General features: G+C 36.6%; 2 protein-coding genes across 2 annotated transcripts; one reads left to right on the top strand and one right to left on the bottom strand.

Moving 5' to 3' along the window:
* Positions 1-628: 628 nt before the first annotated feature.
* mipa (major intrinsic protein of lens fiber a) lies at positions 629-5,893 on the top strand. The gene is made up of 4 exons (XM_079477842.1): positions 629-1,312; positions 1,686-1,850; positions 3,202-3,282; positions 3,382-5,893. The coding sequence occupies exons 1-4, from the start codon at positions 953-955 to the stop codon at positions 3,565-3,567; spliced, it is 792 nt and encodes a 263-aa protein (XP_079333968.1). The 5' UTR covers positions 629-952; the 3' UTR covers positions 3,568-5,893.
* stat6 (signal transducer and activator of transcription 6, interleukin-4 induced) lies at positions 5,193-20,848 on the bottom strand. Its single transcript, XM_079477841.1, has 21 exons — positions 20,482-20,848; positions 14,602-14,735; positions 14,360-14,504; positions 13,917-13,997; positions 13,161-13,362; positions 11,745-11,836; positions 11,512-11,660; positions 10,570-10,704; positions 10,241-10,417; positions 9,634-9,721; positions 9,426-9,548; positions 9,242-9,334; positions 8,946-9,149; positions 8,626-8,720; positions 8,414-8,547; positions 7,696-7,845; positions 7,433-7,493; positions 7,252-7,341; positions 7,128-7,148; positions 6,729-6,806; positions 5,193-6,609 (listed from the first exon to the last, which is right to left on the bottom strand). Exons 2-21 carry the CDS (start codon positions 14,730-14,732, stop codon positions 6,531-6,533), a joined length of 2,328 nt encoding a protein of 775 aa, XP_079333967.1. The 5' UTR covers positions 14,733-14,735; positions 20,482-20,848; the 3' UTR covers positions 5,193-6,530.
* Positions 20,849-24,977: the final 4,129 nt, after the last annotated feature.

Raw genomic sequence — 24,977 nt, 5'->3', positions numbered from 1 at the left:
AATGTCATGCGCACATTTGATCATTTTCGAGGATGTGGTATTTACAATATTTTGAATGTCACATTCCTCAAAAATATTTATTCTCGTTTGTCCTGTGCATGTGTAGCAGGAGGATATTTTCTTTGTGTCAGCACACTATGAAGGAGACTAGACCATTTCAGGGGCCCTGGTGTCATATGTGAGTTAATCTGAGACCGGACACGAAGCAGTTCCTCACTGCTTCATTTTGGGGGCTGGCACAGTGGTGCACTGTGGGCCTTGTCTGAATATTCTCAGTATGTGCTCTTTGCATGACTTCACTTATAGCATCATTCCAAGATCATTTTATTAATAATTAGTTATAAATAAAAGTTTTGTAAATGTCCAAACTGCTTCTCTAAATTTCCCACCTTCCTTAATATCATGATAATGTAAGGTTTTCATTCATTTCGCATTTCTGTAACACACAATTAAATTACAAGTTTGTGGCAAAGCACCATGACAGTGACAGTGAGCTGGAACGACAGGACAAGAAAAACGTTTTAATTTGATCGTATTGTATTGTCCGCAGCCCCCTCCCACAATTCTACCTAAGGATTATGGTGTCACTCTGGGTTGGTATAAATACCCCGTCACCTCTCCGTTCCCCACCGTTTGCAGGACATGCTTATTTTTTGTCTAGCCATGTCCTTTTATTAAACAATCTTTTACATCGATGCTCACTTGCCTGTTTCACATTTGAGGTTTTATGACAAAGCCGCATGTGAGAGATCAACAGGGCATGAATTCATCGTGTGAAACAGGGCTGCTCTTGTTAACATCTGTAAGCATTTGTGTTTAGTGTTTCATAGCGTAATAAGCCTTTGACAGTAGACAAATCTTAAGGGAAGCTCTTTTTGCCAACTTTTGGAGGTTCTTTACTTTCCATTCACATCCCTCAATTTTTTGACATCACCTCTAAAACACCACAACCATGTGGGAATTCCGGTCCATGTCTTTTTGGCGGGCTGTGTTTGCCGAGTTCTACGGCACGATGTTCTTCGTCTTCTTTGGGCTGGGAGCAGCTCTGCGTTGGACAGCCGGACCGCTCAATGTCCTCCAAGTCGCTTTCTGCTTTGGGCTGGCAGCCGCCACTCTCATCCAGTCCATCGGCCACATCAGCGGTGGCCACATCAACCCGGCCGTCACATTCGCCTACCTGATTGTCTCCCAGATGTCCCTGTTTCGTGCGTTCTTCTACATCTGTGCCCAGTGTTTGGGTGCGCTAGCTGGGGCTGCCGTGCTGTATGGGGTCACACCAAACAATGTCAGAGGCAATATGGCCCTGAACACGGTAAGAGCCTTTCATACATGCAATGACTTCAATTGTTGGATAGATGACTTGAGTTGAGAGTTATAAAAACATAAACGCTTTTTCTAGACATTGGTAATGAGATAAAAGTTGTAAATTTTTAAAGTTTATTAATACATTATGTAAAAAAGTTCTGATGTTATTTTAGCATATGTTACGGTTATGGTGTGATGGTGTGCATGTGGCAGTTGCATCTTCAGAAAAAACCAGGAGAGACAAAATGATTTGGCTTATTCAGTCAAATATAAACAAAAGCAAAACCCTAATGACATTTTTAAAACCCCAAAAGTTGTTATATAATAAATTCCAGAAATTGAAATTATATAATAACGTAACCTTTTCTCGTCTCATTCAGCTTCAGCCAGGCATCAGTCTGGGCATGGCCACCACCATAGAAATATTCCTGACTCTGCAGCTTGTGGTGTGTGTCTTCGCTGTGACGGATGAGAGGCGAAACGGGCGATTGGGGTCTGCTGCTCTGTCCATTGGTTTCTCAGTGCTTGTGGGTCACCTGCTGGGGGTACGAGACTGCATTTACAACTTCCTGTTATTCAGATTTCTAGAGCAGTGGTTATAAAATGCTTCTCACAGGCCATGACACAAAGCCAGTGGAAACGTTACACTTTTATGTACTTATTGGCTAAGTACATAAAGAATTAATGTTCAAAACTTTTTCCTTGCAACGGCAAGCTTATAATAATCATTTATAATTTTGAAGGCTCCCATCGAATTTTGCCAAAATATTTTTAGTTTTTTTAACAAAAATTGCTTAAACCATTAAAGTAGCCTTACAAGAAACCTTGGATGACATAAAAATGAATAAAAATAAACAAATAAATAAAGGAAAGAAGGGGAAAAAGTTACGGAGGAACAATCAAAATGATGTCAAATTCATTAGATAAACACTTTTTTACTGTTAATTATCTTGTATGTCTTTAGAAAGTATTTAACGTCACATAAAAATTTACTTTGGGAATTATTTCAGAACATTTTCACTTTTGAATAAAACATTTCGCCAATAAAACAAAAACATTCCCTAAATATTACAAATTATGATTACATGCACATCACACATTGTTAAAGTCCCAGTGAAATGAAAAATGACAATGCCTATTTTTTCATGAAATCTTGCAGCGTTTATTGTAAATAGTTTATCAATGTGGATCATTCTCTTTTTAAAATCCGTGTCCCCTCATCTTCTTTTAGTTAAGATCGGAAAACGCACTCACTGTAATGACTATCCATCTTAAATTACGTATGTTAGACGGCTTGGGCGGATTATCTATTAATCCTCCCCTTCAACTGTCAGTCTGCTGCCTGTTCCATTTCAAAATGCAACCCTTGTTTTCATCAAATCGCAGAGAAGGACGAAAGCCATGGCCACTATTTTAAAGAAAAAACGATCACAAGTAAAAACTATAGCAACTTCTGGTTCAGGGGAATTTGATACATTTCGTAAAAAGTAAGATTGATTCGCCTTTGCGTGGTTACGCCACACCCGTAAAAAGAGAGGGGATCTGGTTGCCAGACCCTCCAGATAAGGGGACCCCGCATTGACACTGTTCTCTGAATATTAGCTGAACACTAATCATAGTGGGAAATGGGGGATTGTTTAATTGCCAGGCGTCAGTTTTCAGCACCACACAGGCTAGTTTTGAATGGCTGTTGGGTTCGTTTTATTACGGAGATCTGGCAACCTCTGCCAGAGGCGCAGTGGCAAAGCAGGGCCCATGTACAGAAAACTTTGCAATATTATGCTATATTATATCTCAGATATGGCAAACGTGACAAATAGCAGCATCAAATAAAATCAACATTATATTAATTTGATATTAAAGGCATTTTGCATGAACATTTCAATCTCACTGCAGATGTATTACACTGGAGCTGGAATGAACCCTGCCAGATCTTTCGCACCTGCCGTGCTTTTCAGGAACTTTATAAATCATTGGGTGAGGATGATTTTATTAACACAGCCTTCAGATAAAGTTCAAATGGATTGAATCTGAGCTTTTGCAAATTTGTATCTGTTCTCTCTCGATCTCTGGTAGGTGTACTGGGTGGGTCCCCTGATTGGAGGTGCTCTGGGTGCTTTGCTGTATGATTTCCTGCTCTTTCCGCGCATGCGTGGTCTGTCTGAGCGGCTGGCCGTGCTCAAGGGCAACCGACCCCCCGAGGCCGAAGCCCAGCATGAGACCCGAGGGGACCCTATCGAACTCAAAACACAAGCCCTATAAACACTGTCAGGACAAGATCGATCCACAATGAAAAATACATATACAATGATTTCACACTCCTCATCCCGACACACCACCAACATACCAACTCAGTCTGCCTTGTTAGGGAGGATAACACCACATGACCCCTTCCCAAGAAATATGAGGTTAAGAACACTTCGCAATGAGGTTTACGCTCTGTACCGGCAGGTATAGGGGCAGAGTCAGTGCCTACCTATCATGTGGCAAGGGGCATCTGTCATTTCTAGTCTGCTTTGAGTGAACTACACTAGAAGTGGACTTGTGCATGCTTTACAGTTTTATAGTGTTTGTGTTGAAATCTTTCAAATTCATTTATTTCAGGTTTGTTTCTTTGATATTTCAGAGATGTGACACATGTGCTATTTTATTAACTTTTGGAACAGTTTACATTCTAATTGCAGTCTTGCATTATGGAGTTGTGTGCATGTGCGCGCATGTGCCTTGTTTAGTTCTTCCTATTCCACCATCCGCCACATCAAGGATTTTTTTCAATCCCAAAATGAAGGCCTTTCTCCTTTAAACAGATGGGTTTGAAGGATGTTGATTCATAGCTAAAAGAGACATATCTTGAATTTGGATCACACTATGAGTCTGTTTTAAACTGTTATATTGGTTAAGTGTGGCCATGTGTGTGTTTCTTAAAAAGAAGCCCAGTCTCACAATCATTATTATTCAAAAACAAACAAAAAAGTTTTACCTGATACAAGCACTTGACCAAACTCGATGAACCCCCGCCCCTCCTGATCATTTTTTAAACTTGAGTTGAATATCTCCAGAAAAATTAGATTACATTAGTATGTTTGATTTCCGTTTTATTTTTGCATGCATAGAGTTTCTGTTTAGTTTAGTGGGTTTGGTGTTATTTTGTGTTTAAATGGCAAGGAAAAGTTTAGGCAAATGCATTTTGTCTCATGCTAGAAAATTTTGTGTATTTTCTTTGTGAAATGTAAAACCTCACTCATTGCATGTTCAAGAAACAACAGAGCATAATGGCACCATTTGGAACAATATGCATTTTTAATTTAGATTTGTTTCAATGTTTTCTGACATTTTCTGAACATAAGCTCAGTGTAGGGTATATCAAACAGTTTCCCTTAAAACTGAGGTCTGGATTTCTCTAGTTTGTGTTGCATTGGATATTAAATGCACATTGATATTGATATAGCATTTGACTTTTTCCCATACCTCCTCTGATTCAAGACCTGGCCTATGGAACATCGAGATCATCAACCTCACTGACTGTGTCACCTTTAAAGGGCACGGTAAACAACTGAAAAACGTCAATGTTTACATGAAAATATGTCTTATGTTAAGTGTACGGGTTTCCATTATCAACTTCAAATGTCTGCAGTTAATATAAATGATAATTCTAAGTCACTGAATGTCTCTCTGTTAGTTTTATGAGTGTAATTTTGGAGTGTGTTACATGGCCAAAGTGCTTGAATTGAATGAACAACTATTGATTTTTCTATCAATGTTTCTATCTTAACACTTTAGTATTAAATTAATAGAATTTAGTTTTTTTTGTTTTTAACTTCAGCTTGTGAATGAGGCAATCATTTTGGTCAAACCAGAAACATTTGATACCGAGGCAAGACATTGAATGCCTGAAAAGATATACTTGCTTTATTATATTTTCCCTTATGACATTAAAAGGGAAATAACATACACTTTTCTTGTGGTCCGGGGACAAATGTTTTAATTCATATTTAGCATATTCATCTAAACATCTGATAAAACACAATACAAAAACGGTGTTATTCCCTTTTATAAATGTTTTAAAATACAAACATTTACTTCTGCAACCTTTTATTTTTGGCACTGACACAGATTGGTATTTTACAAAAGAAATAAAACAGTATTTTTGGAAGGTTAAATCACAGTTATTGGGAAAGAAATCATATTACATTTGAATTTGAAGAAAGTTGACTTGATGAGTAAAACCACTGATGAGTAAAACCAGGAGAGGTTCACACAAAAACACTGTAGAGTATATGAAGAGATCCACACTTTTTGCATCATTTAGACACAAAACCTTATTCTGTGCACATAATTTATGGTTCTATTTATGGATTTATGAGGTTTCCAGAGACGTACGTATCAATGTGGAGAAACAGATCATCGTGCCACTTTACAAACAGAAGATACATGAAAAATTAATATTCATATAACATTTCGATTATACCTTCTCTGTTCTATCAGACTGTGTTATCAGTAGAATACTAAATATTCAATTGATAATATGCAAATCACAACCAAATAAAATACAAGAAATCATTTGATGGAGGCAATAAACACCAACTTTAAACAAGACTGCTGAGATTCTTTTTAGAAAAAAAATTAACTACAAATCCAGAAAGTACTGTCTGCATAAACAATTAGTATAAAATGATATAAAAATCTGTTTAACTTCCAGAATTGTCCTTGTTAAACTCACTGAAATCCCTTTAGGAGTAAACTTTGATAATGTTTACTAAACATTCTACTCGGTATCAGAGAGAGAGAGAACAAGATTTTTTGGTACGTTAAATGTACTCTATATGGTCCATCTTGACACAACTGCCTGAAACCCTCTGTTGGCTTCGAATCTTTTCTATTTGATTTCAGGGTAATTCCAACACACTGCTTTTTACCGCAATAACTTTAGTGTGTTTTGTTATAGTGGGAAGGAGTGTAACATTAAGTTTTATTCAAACCTTAGGACAAATCCAAAAATTTATAATGTTTTATAATTTTAATATGTTTGTAACATAATATGTTTACCATTTATTGAATTATAGATCAGCCTGTTAAGACACATGTAGCTAACATATCCCCATATAGACAAGATTTGTATTTCCTTTTGGGACCTTGGTAAGACAAACAGTTTGTATGGATAGAGCACCAAGTCACGTGATAGCCTTTAACCAATAAGAGGTGATGAATAGTACTGTTTGTCTAATTTAAGTCTTGGTAGTAGTTTGACAAATTTGCAAGATCATGTCCACCGCATCCATGTCCATATCCTCGGGATTTGACTGTCTGTTGCAGAATAAAAGAAAGGGAGAAAGTAAACTTACCAGGTTTGAAGAGAACTGTTACAACGGTAAATGCTGATGATATTAGACTATCAATAAACATTAGTCATGGTTGTGACTTACAAGGCTGATGAGAAGAGTGGTTCAGGAACAGACATGGAGTGCTCTGGCATATATGGAGGAGTAGCATGACTGGGCTGTCTGGGAAGTGAAGCAAAATAATTCTACATTCTATTCTATTCTGTTTATAGACCCCTTTTCAAGATGTAAACAACACTTGTCAGGCAGCACTTCCTGTTACATTTTTTTAACAATACACAAATACAACTAACAAAACCTTTAGAACTGAATCCAAATGTTTAACAAATATCTTTAAGACTTAATTCTCTATGTGAATAGGAAGTAGAAAGGACATTTTCACTCAATATTTGTGTGTGTAACATGTGCTAATGCAGGACTAAATTTAACAATAAGTTCTTACTCTAGTCAAAGTTTTCATACACTTTATAAGTTTATACTTACGGTGGGAAAACGTCCGGGTTCCTGTGAGGGGAAAAAAACGTATTTTACAAACTACACAATAAAAACACTGAAACAATGTACATGTCTGTGGTTGTAAGTGTAGATGAGATGTTCAAATACACACATGTTATGGAAGGGAGAGCCCGCATGGTAAAGCCCCGATGAGGGATCAGTCTGAGGTTGCATGCTTGAGCTTGAGGTGCTAGGATCTCCTCTGAAGATAATAGAAAACAATATGTCACACACCGCTAATGCATTTTAAACATATTTTCAAACAGAGGTTTTAGTTTAATCTATAAACTTACGCGTTAACTACTGTTGTTAGTTTAAATGGGATGTATCCGTCCGCATTAGGGGTAGAGGGCACTGTGTCAGGACAGGAGAAAATAGTTTTAGTAGGTTTTGGTTTTTGCAACGAAACATCATATCATTTTTTATTTGAGTAATTTAAATAAAATGCACTCATTCAAAAGTGTGCACACAGATTTAGCTATAAAATAAGTGTGCATGCCCGGATAGAAAATGATAACCATCATCTTTAAGAATCTGGTTACTTTGGTGTACTTGCCTGTAGAAAATTTCTTAAAAACTTTCTGTTTTGGATATTCAGGATACAAATGACTGATGCAGTTAATATCTAGTATACGGTCACCGAGTCCAACTGAATCCAAATCCTTCTTGGTAAAGGGTTGGATATTCTGAACTCTCCTGCCTCCATCTGGGCAGAAAAACAATGCACCAAAACACTTATTTACATGGCAATAATCTTTTTACGATCCAGTGTATGTAATTTAGCGGCATCTATTGGTGAGTTCACGAATTGCAACCAACGGCTCCCTCCCTTTCGAAGCACTACGGTGGCTGACAAAGCACTAAGATGCCGTTATGGTTTGCTACTTTGCCGAACATATTTATGAAACACACTCTGTAGAGCAGTTTGTCCGTTTAAATCTAGGAACAACATGGTGAATTCCACGCAAGGGGACCTGCGGTTTATGTAGATAGAAAAATATATATCTTAGGTAATATAAACATAACACTTCATTATGTAAGGTCTTAATACACCTCTGAACATATAGTTATGTTTATTCTATTGCATTTCTGTCAGTAGATTCTGGATCTTCAAAGCTAAGTCAGAATATATGAGCAAAAATCACATGTAAAGATCTTTACTATACATAACATATATGTCGTATTATCATAACATAATTACAATCATATTCTTTTATATTGTGGGATAGTCCAATGTTTAGATATATAACATAATGTAAAGACTGCAGACTTACTATCACTAAACTCTACGTAGGCGATGGTGATGCCACTAATCTCTGAATCACTAAAGCGCAAAAGAAACGTTCCATTGGGTTTGCTATCCAGAATGAGATGGAGGTGTTGTTTGCCAATGAAGCCAAAGATTAATCTGCAGAGGCAATGAAAGACAGTGTCAGAATAAAAGTGATACTTTAGCTAACAAAAAGTCACTGTTATTCAACTGTACCCTTCACTCCAATATTCTTTCAGGCATTTCTTTGTGAGATCAATCACCCCCTCGAACCACTGCCAGAAGGTGAAGTTTCGGCCAGGCAGAACTTCCTGTGATAAAATGAGTCAGTGTTGAGATGATCGTTCACTCCAGTTCACCAACACACAAACCCATGCTTTCACATATTTAAAAAATCTCATTTAACCTTCTCGGAATTTTTTTTTTGCATATGCGTTGTAACGTTGTAAGCACGATTCAGAATTGCAATTTGGATTAATGGAATGTTGGCTTTATAAGATCATACAAGCTTTATAGACAGGATATGTGTGTGTCACCTTGTTAAACTGAGCCCAGGACACAGGCATGTTGCTATAATCCCCTGGGATGTCTGGTTGGTCAAAGATCTTCTGGGCAAGAAAGTGGAGATTATATCCATCCAACGCACGCTGCGTCTGCACCTCAGACATGAACTTACTGCTCAGAGCACTACACATCTGCTTCCAGGGTACACGATCGGGTACGACGAATGGTATTCGGTTCTGAAAACACCAAAGCTTTCTGTTTGTGCACTGGTCCAATGGTCAACGACATGAAACAAGTTATTTTCTGTGTCACGTCCTGTGTTACTTACAGGCTCGGAGAAGGCGCAGTCCCATACGACGGTTGCCATCGCATTAATTTCCTGACTACCATGTACAATTACAACAATAGGAAGAGAGATTGTCTGGATGCAGAAAAGACAATAAGTCTATTAGCGCACACAAGTTTATGACAAAAACAGTACATAACTGTACAGTGTTCCATACTGTAATCACCTGAATGCTATAGGGCCTCTCGCAGCCTGTGATGGTTAATTCTGTGGTGAACAGCAGAGAAAACTTCTCCTCTGTCACTGATTCTGAGCCCTTCCTGTCAGCCCGTTTTATCTTCCTAATCGACTAAAAAGGAGAAAATCATTCGATATTTTAACCATTTATCAAACATGACAGAATAAACATCAACAAAGAGTGAAACACCACCGACCATATTTCTGAAAGTGCCACACGTGCTCTTGCTGGAAGTGTTGTGTTCTAATATAGCTGTGCTGTTGATAAGGTCTCCTACGTTTTCACTGAGTGAAAAAAAAGAATAGAAAACATTTGCATCATTTATAGTGTAAGTTTATTTAGTAAATGTACAGATGTCCTGTGAGTGCTCAACTGAAACCCTGATTCTGTTTGCTTATCTGGTTGTACCTGCACTTCCTCTTTATGTCTAAGCACAGTAACAACGTCTGTTACATGTATAACATGCATGGCAGCATTCGTAGGAAGATTTCAACATAGGTCAAGTGTACAAAAGTAATGTTATGACGCAATGACAAGTCATAGATTAAAGTGAACAACACTGTGCAAAATGCTTCAGTATCATCAGATTTTGTCTTCATATACATCTGTTTGCCTTTCTATGGTATGTACACATCCTGCTTCCAACGAATCTTTTCGGAAGATCTGAATGCAAATTCAGTCAGTTATTGTATATATTGTATCATACACAACGAAAAAACGCCTGTCCTCATTGTAAAGTATGTTTTGTATAATGTGTACTAGCATTGTAGATTGCTGTGTGTGCCAGTGATAAGAATGCTTACTTGGGTACGATTCCCTGTTGACCCAAGTTTTTCGCTTGTGCCTCAGTAATAATCTGAGTTTTCAACATGACGGGTTTTCCAGGGGCAATCTTCTCTCCCAGCAGATACCTCACGGTGGTGGAAAATTTTGATTGAGTTTTAATCACCTGTGGAGGATGTTTATCCACCACCAAAGAACTGAGTAACCAAGACAACACCAGTACATTGTTAATCCATGAGAAAACACATAGACGTTTTGAAATCATTGCATTATCATTGGTTACGTAATGTCTAGCTGAGGCAACCTATGCTACCTAGTTTTTTCTCAGCACATGTGATGGATTTGTTACCTCTGTATCAGAGCTTGGAGAAGACGTTCCAGACTCTCCTCCAGCGTGTGAAACTCAAAATCCTCTCTGTGGTCTTTCTTCACCAACATGATCTCCTGTCTTAGATTTCCATTCACACCAAGCAACTGCTCACACCTGCAACCGGAAAAGTAGTTGATAAAAGCAAGCAGATGCCAACATGGACAGTACTGTCCAGAGCATGCAACAAACAAATGCATAATGCACAATGCTAAAACACAACCTGAATATGCAAAGTAAATATTTACTAATAGCAAGCAAGCACACATGGTTTCTGAGTAGCAAGCACAAGTGGTTCAATGTGTTTTAATTAGAAAATAACATCACACTTGAATTTAGTAAAAAAAGACTCAAACCGCAAAGACATGTCTGCCTTTTTTTAAGGAAACAACAGGTCTGTACCCTGAGCAATTTTTGTCCCATTTAAGGTTTTACGCCACAAAAATGACTGAAATGACTTTGGGAAGAGACCTTTTACTTTTAAATCATGTATTAAACGAAGAATTCAGTAGTTTTGGTATCTTTATAAAAGCTAATTTATTTTACACAGAGATCACATGACCAGACCAAAATGACTGTTCTTTTTCACATAGCATTGGTTCGATTGGCATGTTTGGAACAGTGTTTTCCCACTCCACATTTTAAAAAGCCATATTTTCATCACTGTATTATTCAGAATCAGTTTACTAACAAATAAGAAGTGATTTAACTAAGAAACTGAACAGACAAAAAGTGCAAGAACAGGCGCAGAAAGAAATTGCGAAAGAAACAGAAATATTGGGACCTTGAAGAAAATTGGCTCATTTAAAAGCCCTTTATCCACGAAAGTCAGCAAATTAAATAAAAACCAAACCACTCAGAATTGCACAAACAGACCACAATGAGTGAAGTGATAACATTCATAATGGTAAAGTTGGTCCTCACCATGTCTGCAGAGGGCTGAGGTTGTCATCGAAATGCAAGCCAATGGTTGCTCTGTGCTGTTCCCACCTCCACGACTTAATTTTGTGCAAAAGACATGACTGGCATCGTTCCAGGGCACAAACGGCTTCCTGAAGGAGCTGCAGGCGCTTCTGTAAACACACGGCATAGGATCAGTGTCAAACACAGGTTCCAAACATTCTTTTTTCTCTGTCAAGTGCTTTTTAAGTGTTTACCTTTGCACAGATGGAACAGTTGAACCCAAGTTGCTGTATTTTGTTTTGTCGGGCGGCTTTATCCGGATTCTGGTGATCCAAATCGTTTTGTCCTGTTGGAGGGGTCAAACGAAAACAAGATAGAATCAACTTTTGATAAGCGTGTGTGCGCTTATCCGTATGCACGTGTACCAAATAATTACATGAAACTGTATCTTGTAAAGAGATCTCAAATTATAAACAGCTGTGAGCAAAAGGCCAGATTGTGATCTCAATCCAGCAGTTAAGAACAGTTCACTCTTTAATGTAAATATTAGCATTTTATTTATGTAAATAACTCAACTCTGTTATCACTTGTTGTATATTTACAGTAAAATACAAGTATATTTACAGCTATGTACTCTGCATATTAATTTTGTATTTATAAACACATACACTTACATGTTTAAATATTTAGGAAATATTTGTTACATTTAAATTATATATACATTTTATGAAATATATGCATGATGACATATATTATGTAAACACAAACTTTTATTCTGGATGCGATTAATCATGATTAATCGTTTGAAAGCCCTGACACTTCAAATAGTTACTTTTGTGTCCACAGTTTTAAAGTGGCAATCCGTAAGTTATTTTTATTAAAAATGAACTAAAACCAATTATTGAGCAAGTACATAGAAGAATGTTGTTTAAACTCTGTCATTACCCTTGCTTGATTCACCACGGATAGCTTGTAATAATGGTTTGTAAATTTCCTTGTCGGGGTCGTGTTTCTCCGTAAATCCTTATTTGGTGTCTTTCGTCTATGCGTAATTTCATCGCATTCGTAAACAGAATGAAGAGGATCCGGCTGCTAGCCAGTGTGTGGATACTGCGAGTGACATGTGGTTTGTAGCGTCCTCACAACTGTCGGGTAGGGTTGAATACAGAACATTTTTCTTGGAAACTTGAAGTATTATTTATTGCCACGTTTAGTACTTTTACTTTTAAACGCCAAGGAGCGCTGACATCTGGGGATCGCTCAGTTTCGAAAACCAAGAAAGTACAAACTGATGAGAATTTACAAGGGAAAAAGGGAATGTGATAGGACAAGAATTAATATTGGCAAGGCATTTCAAAGGTTTTGTGAACTCCGGGATCTGAAAGGATTGAAAACGGATGCAGATATGGCTTTATTTATTCTGAAGAAGTAAGACATTTCAATGTTTCAATAGATAACTCAAAAACGTAGCGCAATTGTTGTGTTAATACTGACGGTACAGTTTCAACTGTTGTTCTTTCTCTCTTTGTTATGTTCATTATGATAAATGAAAACCGTATTCGCATGGGATTAGTATTATCTGGGTACATTTTGTGATTTAGAAATGACCTCCCCATGTCTGTATTTCATCTGTATTTCATGTGTATATATATATAGATTTAGACTTTTACCTGACATAGGCTCAGCTTCTTGTTTTTCCCAGTTCAACTCCTCCTGCATCTGGTAAAGAGTTTGTCGGCAGTTCTGAATTTCTAAAACTTTCATCACCAGATTGTCCACGTCAGTTTTAGGATCATCTCTTGGCTGTTGCACGGTGTCGTTGGAAGCTGAAGTACTTTGATGCATGGGCTGCTGAAAGTTAGAATGTATTCCCTATAGAAAAACATATAGAATATGAGCATTTACAAACTGAAACTATTAATTACCCATAACATACAGTCAGTGGTGCAAAAACGGGGTATGCAGTATATGCGGTGTATGGGGCGCCGCACGAGGGGGGGTTTCTTAAAGGTATTACATGACAAAATATAGATTATATAAGTGAAATTAACTTTTCAAAGAATACAATAAATATACAATAAATATCCTTATTTGGGGTTTCATTTAGATTAAAAATGGTTAAGCCTTTTATCCGAAAAAATTAAAAAATTGCAATTATTTGATTATCAAAATAATTATTAGTTGCAGCTTAATTTACTGTGCATTTCTGTGCACTAACTTTATGTACAATTATGTATTGAAATGATTTAAAATATAACTAGAATGACTCCAAAGGTAATATAAAACTTGGGGTCCTGCCAAAACTGATCCTGCATACCCCTCGGAAAATGTGCAGTTGCGCCTCTGCATACAGTAAGAAATTAAGATTTCTGTTCCTATTTTTTCCAATAAATCCCACATCAAAATAAATTTTGCTTTGTTCTTACGCGTGCCAATAATTGTTTTTCTTTCCTCAGCATGTCTCGTACTGTCCGCACAAGATTCAGGGGCTGTGGTTGAAACATGACCTGAAATACATTAATTTAGTTACATATTAATAATTTTACAAGCAGACCGCTTCACATTAATCAAACATGGAAATTAAATATTTTTCAATATCATGATTAATTCTTGCTCATCACACTGGCTTGGATCAGCATAAAGCTGAGAAAGGTTAGCAAAAATATTTTGGGAACTGTTCCTATGATACTTCTGTAATACTGAGACGCCTGACACAACACATGATGTGGATCCTCTGAAGTTGTTCATTTTACTTTTGTTTTACATCAAACCAAACAGTACTTTCAGTAGCATTTCTACAGACGTTTAATGATACAGTAGCTTTCGCCTGGCTATAATTATTAACGTCAGGACTATTTGGGGTACGTACCAAGTTCCTGCTAATATGCTGTAGCTTGACCCTCTCCACCACATTATGGTTTTGTTTGGCCACTTCCTGCAGCAAATGCATCATCTGTTCCAACAGCATTCGGGCATGCGGCTCCTGCTCGATTTTGTCTAAGTCAAAGTTCTCCCTAAATCCAACAACAACACAGATGTACAACCCAATTCATACTGTTCGAAAATATACAAATGTGTATATATTTAATGTATATATCAGTGTCTTCATACCATCCCTGCTCCTCTATCCAGCTGGCCAGGTAGTGCCTGATGTCCAAAGGAAATGTTTCTGGGTAGAGTTCATTCATCATCTGGGTTGACAGGTACTGTAATTGCTGAGTCATCTGCGCCCACAACGCCATAGTCTGAAGAAACGGCCACAATATATATCAGGACACCTGTTATCGGCACTAAAAAGGCATGGCTCTCTTCATTAAGAAATTATTTCTAAATAAGCAGGTGCTGTGTTAGGTGATGGCCTGTAGGCTACACTATAACCTTTCTGTTATTTAAACTTGGCAAAAAGATATGGAACTGTAATGCGGTCGGCAGACCTGGAACACCTTCATATGTATGCATTTACTGAAAGGTAATGCATACCCATAGAAGGTTTGTCAACAAATCAGATTGAAGCATTCAACATCCCCATGGTATAAATGTTTTATAAACAATTATTGAACGTTGCAATGATGTACAAATTAACCATGTCATATGATATCCTGTCCTCTGTTCTTTGTCCACTAATCATAACTGTTGCTTTGAGGTATGATGTATAGTATGAGATGGGTCAAATGACTTAAAACTGCTTATTATAAAATAAAAAACTGCACCAGTTGGACCTTGACAGAGGTAATATCTATTATATTGTGTAACATTCTCTATGTTAAAGGCCCGGAAGACTTATCATTTCATACTCAATTGACCATGAAGATACTGAGACGATTTTGCTATTGCGATACCACAAAATGATAATATTGTTTTATCCCTACAGAACAATAAATATTTATTATAACAATCTTTCTATTTTGGAAATCTTGTTTATTATATAAGAAAGTGGATGGTCAAAAATGAATTGCAAGCTATATTTCAGGTTTTATACTGTATTATTTATAAGATATGATGATGGGCTGTGTTATATTTGATATAGAGTAAAAAGCGCAGGAGACGCTCTGAGGAGTTTGCAATCAATCTTTATTTGAGACCAAGAGAGAAGAGACAGTATGTCTACCTTATCTTTCACTAACACAAGGGACAGAAACAATAACACCATGAGACGCTGGGCAAAATAACTCAACTCAACCAGCACTAATATATAATAGTTTACATTAGTTTACACTGATATACAATAGTTATGTCATTTAATAGATGGATTGGCCATGCTACACTTTGCATATTCACACAACATTCGGATTTGATGTGATAATTATGTACTTTTAAATGTACTTTTAACAAGCATTTACATTTATAGGTAAATAAAACATACACGTACATTTTTTTAAGTTTGGCAAAATATTCAATATCAGCTTACGGTATCCAAAATATTAACTTATGTACCGAATGAACAACTTTAGAAATGTGTTCTCAAAGCAGTTAAATATACGGTACAGCCAGACATAGCATATGAGACTCAATCCCTAAATCTAAAATGTGCCAAAAGGCATGTAAGCATGTTGCATCACGTCCTTTTTTCCTGGCACTACATGTACTGGCTGTATATATCTTTGGAAGGACACAAGTTTAAACAGCTTTAGTATTACAATAGCTTTTAATCAAAACTAATATTTAACTTAAGATGCCTTTAAAACTGCAAACTTAAGAAAACACAAAAACCATACAATAAGAGCACATCTATCATTTTGTCAAAATGAGTTGATTTCTATAGGCAAACATCCAATCAGTTTATTGAAACGTCAATATGTGAACGATAAACGAATACTACTTAATGAAAAAAGCATAAATACTGGAAATTTCTCACTAGGAACAAGGAAACTAAAAAAGTGCCATCCCACCTTATATTTGACACATCAGTCAAGCCTTTTAATAGCCGCCTACACACATGTGACTCAGCTAGACCTGTCCTAAGGTTGTCAAACGGCTTAAATTCAAATAAGTACCTCAGCCAACACATTGTTAAAGAAAGATATGTTCGGTAAATGTAAACATATTCTCCCTGATGCAGTGATAATGCAATTTTATTTACATAGCGCTTTTCACAATTTTCATTGTTGCAAAGCATCATAATAAGAAATGTAATAAAAATAATAGGGGAAAAATGAAAGAGAATAAACGGCATTAAGATATATGATATACGGTATTTTCTATGCAGTGTAGATTGATGTCAATGGATTGTCAGAAACTATAAATTATTCAATCACAGTATATTTCATTTAGGTATATTATTATTTTAAATATTGTTATCAGGACTGGAAGCCCATATTTACAATATACCAGAACAATTTTTCAATAATAATCGAAGTATATTTAATTTAGGTAAATTATTATTTAAATATTTTTTTCAGGACTGGGAGCCTAAAATTTCCATAGCAGAACAATTTGCAATAGTACCAAGACGCACGGAAAGAATATACTGTTAATACATCAGTCTTGTCAGTTTCTGTTGTAAAATTGTAGGGCGTTGTTTTAAGATTATATAGTTTTTGATTTTGAAAATTTGATATTTCCTAATAAAGAAAGTTGGGAATAAGTAACTTCATGCTCGAGTCAAAGTATCCAGAAACCTTGGCTCACGATTGTTTACAAGCAAAAAGGTGGCTATTTAGTATTATTTAGTAAGATTTTGATTATATTTAGTTAGATACTTGACTGGACAACACAATATATTGAAATTATAGAAATATTGCAATGGTTTTAGATTAGGTCAATTATTTTAATTCTTCATAATGTAATGTATAGTAAAAGTTTTGAAGCAGAGAGATTGGCATGGAAATGTTAGTGCCTGTGTGTGCACATGAATACACATTCTCGGTGTGTAAGATGATCAACGATAAGAAAGAATGTGAAACGTATGGTGTTTATATACGTTTTTGAATAAGTTCAAATTGATTTGACAAAATTAAAGCATTATCACATTACATATTTGCAAATATTTTAAACCAGTTGTGAATATGGCATCAGATTTGTCTGTATCAACAGTTTGATAATTCATTATTTTTCCAATTAACATTCCCACAATACCTATTTTTCGGGCAAATTTACTTCATTTGTCTTATCAGAGTTACTTCCTATCAGAAACACATTTCCTCTCATGTTTGAGAAAGGCGACACGTGTGGCAAATGTCTACATCTGTAAACACATTTGTACTAATGTTTGAGAAAGGCGATGTGTGGAAAATGTCAACATCTGCATGCAGATGTCTATCTCACATCTGGCAGGTCATAGAAATCATCAGAACTATATTACATTCAAGTTATGAAAGGATTTAGGTTTAATAGGTTACTAGATCAAGGGATATTCCGGTAACCCTTAAACAAATTCATTCACGACTGTTTTAGATTTGAGAAAATGCCTTTCAGAGCCCAGAGTCCTAAATTAGGTGTTAGATTTCCAGCTAAAACCAGAAGCATTGCAGGAAAAACAGGTCTGGTAAAAGCTTTGTGTTTATGTAGCTCAGCCTCACATATCAAGTCAAATAAATACAACAGATTGAAATAATGAATATGTTTCGAAGTTTCATCATCCTTTGATTTTACCGTTCATACTCCAGCAATTCAGTACCCTATTTTATATGTTCCACATATTTGATGCTGTTGAGTTTATTGCATTCACGGCTGTTAGTTACCTTAAATATCAACATGGTTTCATTAAAAATTACAATAAAAAACAAATAAATAAAATAATTTTTTAACAGTAAACTTGAAGAGCTACTGTAAATATTTAAAGGGATAGTTCACCCAAAAGGAATTCAGTCATCAAATTCTTTGCTCTTCAAAAATATATTTTGAAGAATGATGGAAAACCAAACAGATCTGGGCCACAACCGACTAGTAGTTAATAGTGGTTACAAACATTCTTCCAAATATCTTACTTTGTGTTCACTAGAACAACGAAATTTCTAGATTTTTCACAATTTGAGGATGAGTAAATTGTGACAGGATTTTAATTTTTGGGTGAACTATCCCTTTCATTTGAATGGAATATCTTGGATATAGTAATTTGGTTTTGTAGGAATCTGATGTGAGAAATGTTTAAGAAATTAGGCATACATTTGGCTAATCTGAGCAGTCTGAGGTCTCTTCTGAAACTTCATAGGCAGACTGTTTTTATCTCAGATTGAGAATCAGAAAAACAGGATACTTAAGCACCATTATACCATGCAATAGGATAGACTATCCGCATTCACGGCTGTTAGTTACCTTAAATATCAACATGGTTTCATTAAAAATTACAATAAAAAACAAATAAATAAAATAATTTTTTAACAGTAAACTTGAAGAGCTACTGTAAATATTTAAAGGGATAGTTCACCCAAAAGGAATTCAGTCATCAAATTCTTTGCTCTTCAAAAATATATTTTGAAGAATGATGGAAAACCAAACAGATCTGGGCCACAACCGACTAGTAGTTAATAGTGGTTACAAACATTCTTCCAAATATCTTACTTTGTGTTCACTAGAACAACGAAATTTCTAGATTTTTCACAATTTGAGGATGAGTAAATTGTGACAGGATTTTAATTTTTGGGTGAACTATCCCTTTCATTTGAATGGAATATCTTGGATATAGTAATTTGGTTTTGTAGGAATCTGATGTGAGAAATGTTTAAGAAATTAGGCATACATTTGGCTAATCTGAGCAGTCTGAGGTCTCTTCTGAAACTTCATAGGCAGACTGTTTTTATCTCAGATTGAGAATCAGAAAAACAGGATACTTAAGCACCATTATACCATGCAATAGGATAGACTATCCTTTGTGTCAATCCCATTCACTGGAAAAAGACAATTTCAGAACAACATCGTGGACTAGACTAGCAGTTGCCAAATCTTAGATTTTACTCTGTACTATGATGCTCAATCAAACTGGCTTCAGAGCACCGTGTCTCCTTTGTGTTTACTGTTACTGTACTGTTACAGTAAATACACTTCACGTTATTCTTATTATTGACTGAATCATTGCAATGCACTCATTGTCAATATGTGGTTGACAGAAATTACCCTTTAACCAAATTCAACAATACGTCCATAAAACGTAGCCTGTACACAACAGTAAAATCTCCAAAATGAACGTAAATGACTATTTATTTATAATGAGCACACAAATACTGACCTACTTAATCTAACATATTTGATACAGAAATGAGCATCTCGTGTGAGCGTTTGATGCGTTTAGAAAGGCCACAAAATAGCCATCCATTAGTTTTCATGCAATATTTATGAAAATGACAGCATGCGGGTGATACATCCGTAAGACTGGAGTCTGCACAAGCAATGTTACAAAAACAGTGTGGAGAGTTTATACAAAACAGACCTCTCTCTAGAACACACAAACACACACACACAGAGAGAATTCAATACACTGTGCCATACACAGCCTATGGGGAACAGAAAGTAGGGCGTGAATTTTGCCTAGTCGTATGCACACAAAATGTTCTTTCCCATTACAATAAAACGTTCCCTTATTACATTCGTATAGAAGGTCTTTTTAGACATTCAACATCCTTCATTCATTTTACCAGTACTCATATGAGAGATACCGTAAACTTGTAAATCGTATTTTCACAGGAGACTGCATAACGTCAATATCCCTCATACTTCCATGGAGCAACCAGGCCAAATTCGGGCCAGAACTTTTCACGTTTGCGCCGTTTGTTTGACATACATGTGATGGCACAGCTAAGGTACATTATTCACAAGTATAACTTATTTAATTGATTTTAACCGAACAGGCCATCACGAGATCATTTTTATTCGGTTCAGCTCCCGCGTTGCCTTCGCGAGGGGCGCTTTCGCGTGCAGAAGAGATCGTTAGGAAAGTGCAGGCTTACTACGAAACGAATATTTTCGCACGAATATTACACGATAAACGAACGAAGGTCGCAATAAATGTACAGTTCATGGTTTGTATATCAAATAACAGAAGAGGGCCAAACGTACCTGTTTTTGACGCCAGCTCTTAACACATGCAAAGAGAAATCGATCCGCGTCTTCCGTGTGCGTTTGTTGTTTTTTCAGTTTACTTTCACTTTACAGTCACTGCCTCCTGTCCACCCTGACGCAGCTCCTCCACCAGGTGTCTAGAAAACTTTAACAGACTTTGACAAATGTATATCTGTTCCGTTTTACCAATAAGATGCGAAACATTATGTTTTTCGCGATAGACTGAAAGGCAGACCTTACTGAAATAATATAAAACAATCGAATGGCTTCCATTACAAATACCTTTAAATTAGTTTTAACGGTGTTGCATAGACCATTATAGTTTTCATTAAACCCCCCAATAACACCCAGTATTCATTTAATTAATTACAACTTTTGTGATTATTTATTTTGCTTTCTCGACCTTGTAAACAATTTCCCATTCAAATAGAATAAATACAAGGTTTTTTTTACAATGTATTGGTCAATACAAAGCAGCTTAAAGAGTTGGCGTGCATTATAATTTAGCTGTTAAAGTTATGTTATTTTAAGGCAATGCAATTCTTCCCTACTACCGCTTCGGTGACGAACTAGAGAGGCATTTTTTTGGTAACACCCCTAAAGAGTTGGCCTTCAAAGTGTGACACCACGTACACAAATATATCCAGTTTGTCATCGGGTGTCTCAAATCCTAGCGAGTCGCCTAGCGAGAGAACATTGTGGGCATTTTACGCCTCGTGTGATGCGCAACAGTGCCGCAGAAAGGCAGCGTCGTAGTTGTCGAAACAGAGCCGACGTCGCTTGTAGGCGGGGAAACAACGCCATTTCTGCTCGAAACCGCTTGATTTCCAGTAAGGAGTTTCGAAAGGTGTTTCCGTTTTCTCAGACCAGCTCGGTTTCTTTCGGGTTTTCATGATTTCTTACTGCATGTTTCCTGGAAATGCGAAGTGAGGAAATCGAGCGACTTAAACTGTGAATGTTTGAGTGATTCATCCACTTTGGTTTTCTGAGGTGAACAAGCAGATTATAGTTTAGGCCTATAAGGAAACGGTAACATCGGGAAACCGTGTAGTTATTTCTACTAATCGTTTAATCTATTCATCATGTCGAAGTTAACTGTTTAGACAAATGTTGTAGTAAGCTTTACCACCACCAGATGGCAGTCGACCATTGCGCAAGGGTAGAACAGGACTAAGTTATTAAAACACAGCTTGTTCCACGAAACTAAATGTTGTAAAATGATAATAAAACACAATTTTCATAATCACTGTACCTAAATGTAGGACATTGCAGAGTGAATACCAACTTCTGAAAACCTTTTGCAGTGTGGTCTTGCTGGGATGTCCCAGGCTTCAGGCATTCCTCATATCAGAGCCCATTTCCTGTCCGGTCATGATACATTTGGCCTGCGTTTGAGGGAACAGGTCAGCAGAATGCACTAAAGCTTTAGGGGCTGGTTGCTTGCCCAGCTTTAACTTAAAGTCAGAGCTGACTAGATCAATCTCCTGCTGATAGAAGTTGACAGGTCTAAAAATACAATCTGAAGTTACAAATGTTATCAATAAAAGTTCCAAGTTGTTGCACGGAGTGAATAATTTCTAACATAACAAACAACGTCCAGATGTTTCAAAATGTAACATTGATAATAATAGACAGATCTTACCTTTTCCTCTCTTTAAAATGGGTAAAATGGAAATGCAAACTTTTGCCAATATCACAGTTAATATTTGTGTTGCGTTAAACAAATAAAACAACAGAAAATATCAAGTCCATACAAACGTATTGTGCAGAAAAACAAACAGATAGATACAATTGAGGGGAAATTTGTTGGTTGGTTGACCCTTGTAACTCCTCGACTTGTTTGTTTATAAAGATGTTTGCTATGCTTACACATTTTTCTTTTACGCAGCTCGTGAGGTTGTAATTATTTTGGGGTCCTCTTAGGTAAAGACCCAGCACTGAGCGGTACTGAGGGGAGCACATCTGGAATCAATACAGCCCAACTGGGTAACTGGAGGGTTTTGGGGGGGAGTTTAGGGCTAAGGGTTGGGCTAGTTACGGGTTTGGCCCTGGGGGTCCATGTGTCCCTGACTCCTAAATAGACTTGATTGCTACCAGCTGGCAGCCTTAACTCACCCTGTGTCAGGGATCTCCTCTGATGTCAACCTTGTCAGTATCAAGGCTAGACAGGACAAAAGAGAGCAAGAGACAAGCGGTTATGGACATGGTGTTGGTAGAGACAGTCTCTGAGCTATGGGAAATGTTATTGCCTGTGCTGCACTTCACATGAACCCTCTCTGGTTTCCATCATGATACTTTCTACCTTGATGTAAATATGCAGGTCCAGTTCCATACAACAATATAGTCTAGTTCACATTATTGGCACTGTAAGCAGTGGAATGTGATGCTCTTTAGTGGAAGCCTTAAGCTTAACATGATGTTCTAAAATGACATCGAAAACCAGTATATTGCAGAAATCCCAATGTGCAGACAGCTTATCAAAGCACAGTGCAAAAGACATGAAGGACAAAACTATTCTGCATTTGTCCTAATGTGTATGCAGCCATCCCTAGGATTATCTGTTCTTTTCATATGGCAATTTCATTTTGTGATACTTTTTATAATTCACATTTATAAAATGCTTTTTTAATGTTTTTAAGATAGGGTCCAAGCAAGGACATACTTTTTCCATAAAGGCTGTTTACAGCTTTCCTTTTCAGCAGACCTTTAATTTGACTGAATGCAGAATAGATGTAGCAATAATTCGTCCCATTAATATCACTTTAGTCAATGTAGTTTAACTGCAGACAGGAGTGTCGCTTGAGAGGACATGTTGTGGTTGACTGGCTTAGTGGCTTTGGTTGAGTGGTTTAGATAAGACAAAGTAGGAGTTTCACATTTACGTATCATTCATCAGTAGGATTATGTGGTATTGCATAACGGCAGTAATGTGCACCTGGCTTTGTATTGTCACCTAACATTACAATGCATATGTGCACTTCCCTTTTTTTTCAAATGCCGACCCTAACAATAGTAATTTGTAGTCTTACCCTGGGTTAAATCTGTGTACCTGGTCATTGTGTAATTCAGATTCCACTCCAGCACTGGAGTCAAAGAGGTCGATTTCAAGATGACCAGGTCACATCTCAGTGTGCCAGCATGGTAAAGATTATGCTGGAGAAGATACAGGGAATTAATGAGGTATTTTTGCTAACTTGGGAAAATGCAACCATTCATCAATACCAATATTTCACTATTTATGGTTTCATGTAATTGGTAACACAAAAAAGCAAATAGAGGTACAGCCAGCAAAACAAGCTCTGTGCACAGACAAAACTCTGTGATGCAATTTACAAATTTGAAACAAATCTGCACTCAAATTATTATGTAAATAGAGTACATTAAACTGATATTAAACAAACTATCTTCATCTATTTATTTAATAAAACTGAGCTTTCAACCTTCAATTTCAACTAAAATAGGAAGAACTATAGGAAGAACATAACTACCTATTCTGTTTCAAAGCTAAACAAATACAATACAATGTATCAATTATATATTTAGAAAGCAAATAAAAATGTGTCTCTATGTCTTACAGTAGTAGCAAATTTCACTCTAGAACTTCCACAAGGTGAATGTTTTAGTGAGTGTATATATTCCTGTAACAAATTCATTTTTTTATACTACTGCAGGCGGCTCAAGGACAATTGTTCTTTATAGTGGGACTGGAGGGCAATGAATTCGTGCAGGCCTGCATTATTCATCTTAATCAGAGACCTGATCATCAGCATCCATCAGCACTTTACATTAAACAAGAGATTAATCTTCAGACTTTAAAAATATATTGGACCTAATGAAGGTTAAATTGGGGTCGGCTTTTTAAAACATATTGTATTGCTTCAAACACCCAGATATAAGAATGGTAATTTCCATCATATCTTCATGGATTGTTTTCCGCAGTCACGAGATTAAAGACTCTGAAATACAGTTATGGAAAAAGTGAAATCCAAGTACTGTCCTCTACATATCGTCGCTGTCCTTCTGAACCCTTTAATACTTTTTATTGGTTAGGTATATTTGCAAAACCCGGAGACAAACATAAAAGGTGACTACTTAATGGCAACAAAAAAAATCACGAAATATGGAGGCTTCAGAATGTTAAACTAACCATCTCTTACTACCTCGACTAAAGCTACAAGCAAATACAGTACTGCTCATTTTACTTGCTATCTGGTGTTTTGGCCACAAGGCCCTTAATATTTGAATAATCTAATATTTTTGATAATCTATTTCTTTACTGTTTGATGAGATATTCTGATTCTGAATTCATTTACGATTTGTAACTATTTGATTTTGGCTCAGTGACGGTTATGTTTAGGCGGGGTTTCAGCATTGCTTTTTTTGTATGATTCACACAAGTACATATTCATACGAATAAGCCACTTTATAAAATAGTAACAAATTCTTGTGAGATCCGGCTGGAACATCTGTAGTAAAAACAAGTCACCTTGACA

This window comes from Barbatula barbatula, assembly GCF_947034865.1.
Source record: "Barbatula barbatula genome assembly, chromosome: 17".
Classification (NCBI taxonomy): Eukaryota; Metazoa; Chordata; class Actinopteri; order Cypriniformes; family Nemacheilidae; genus Barbatula; species Barbatula barbatula.
Note: the sequence above shows the minus strand (reverse complement) of the source record. Positions and strands in the feature narration are given on the sequence as shown.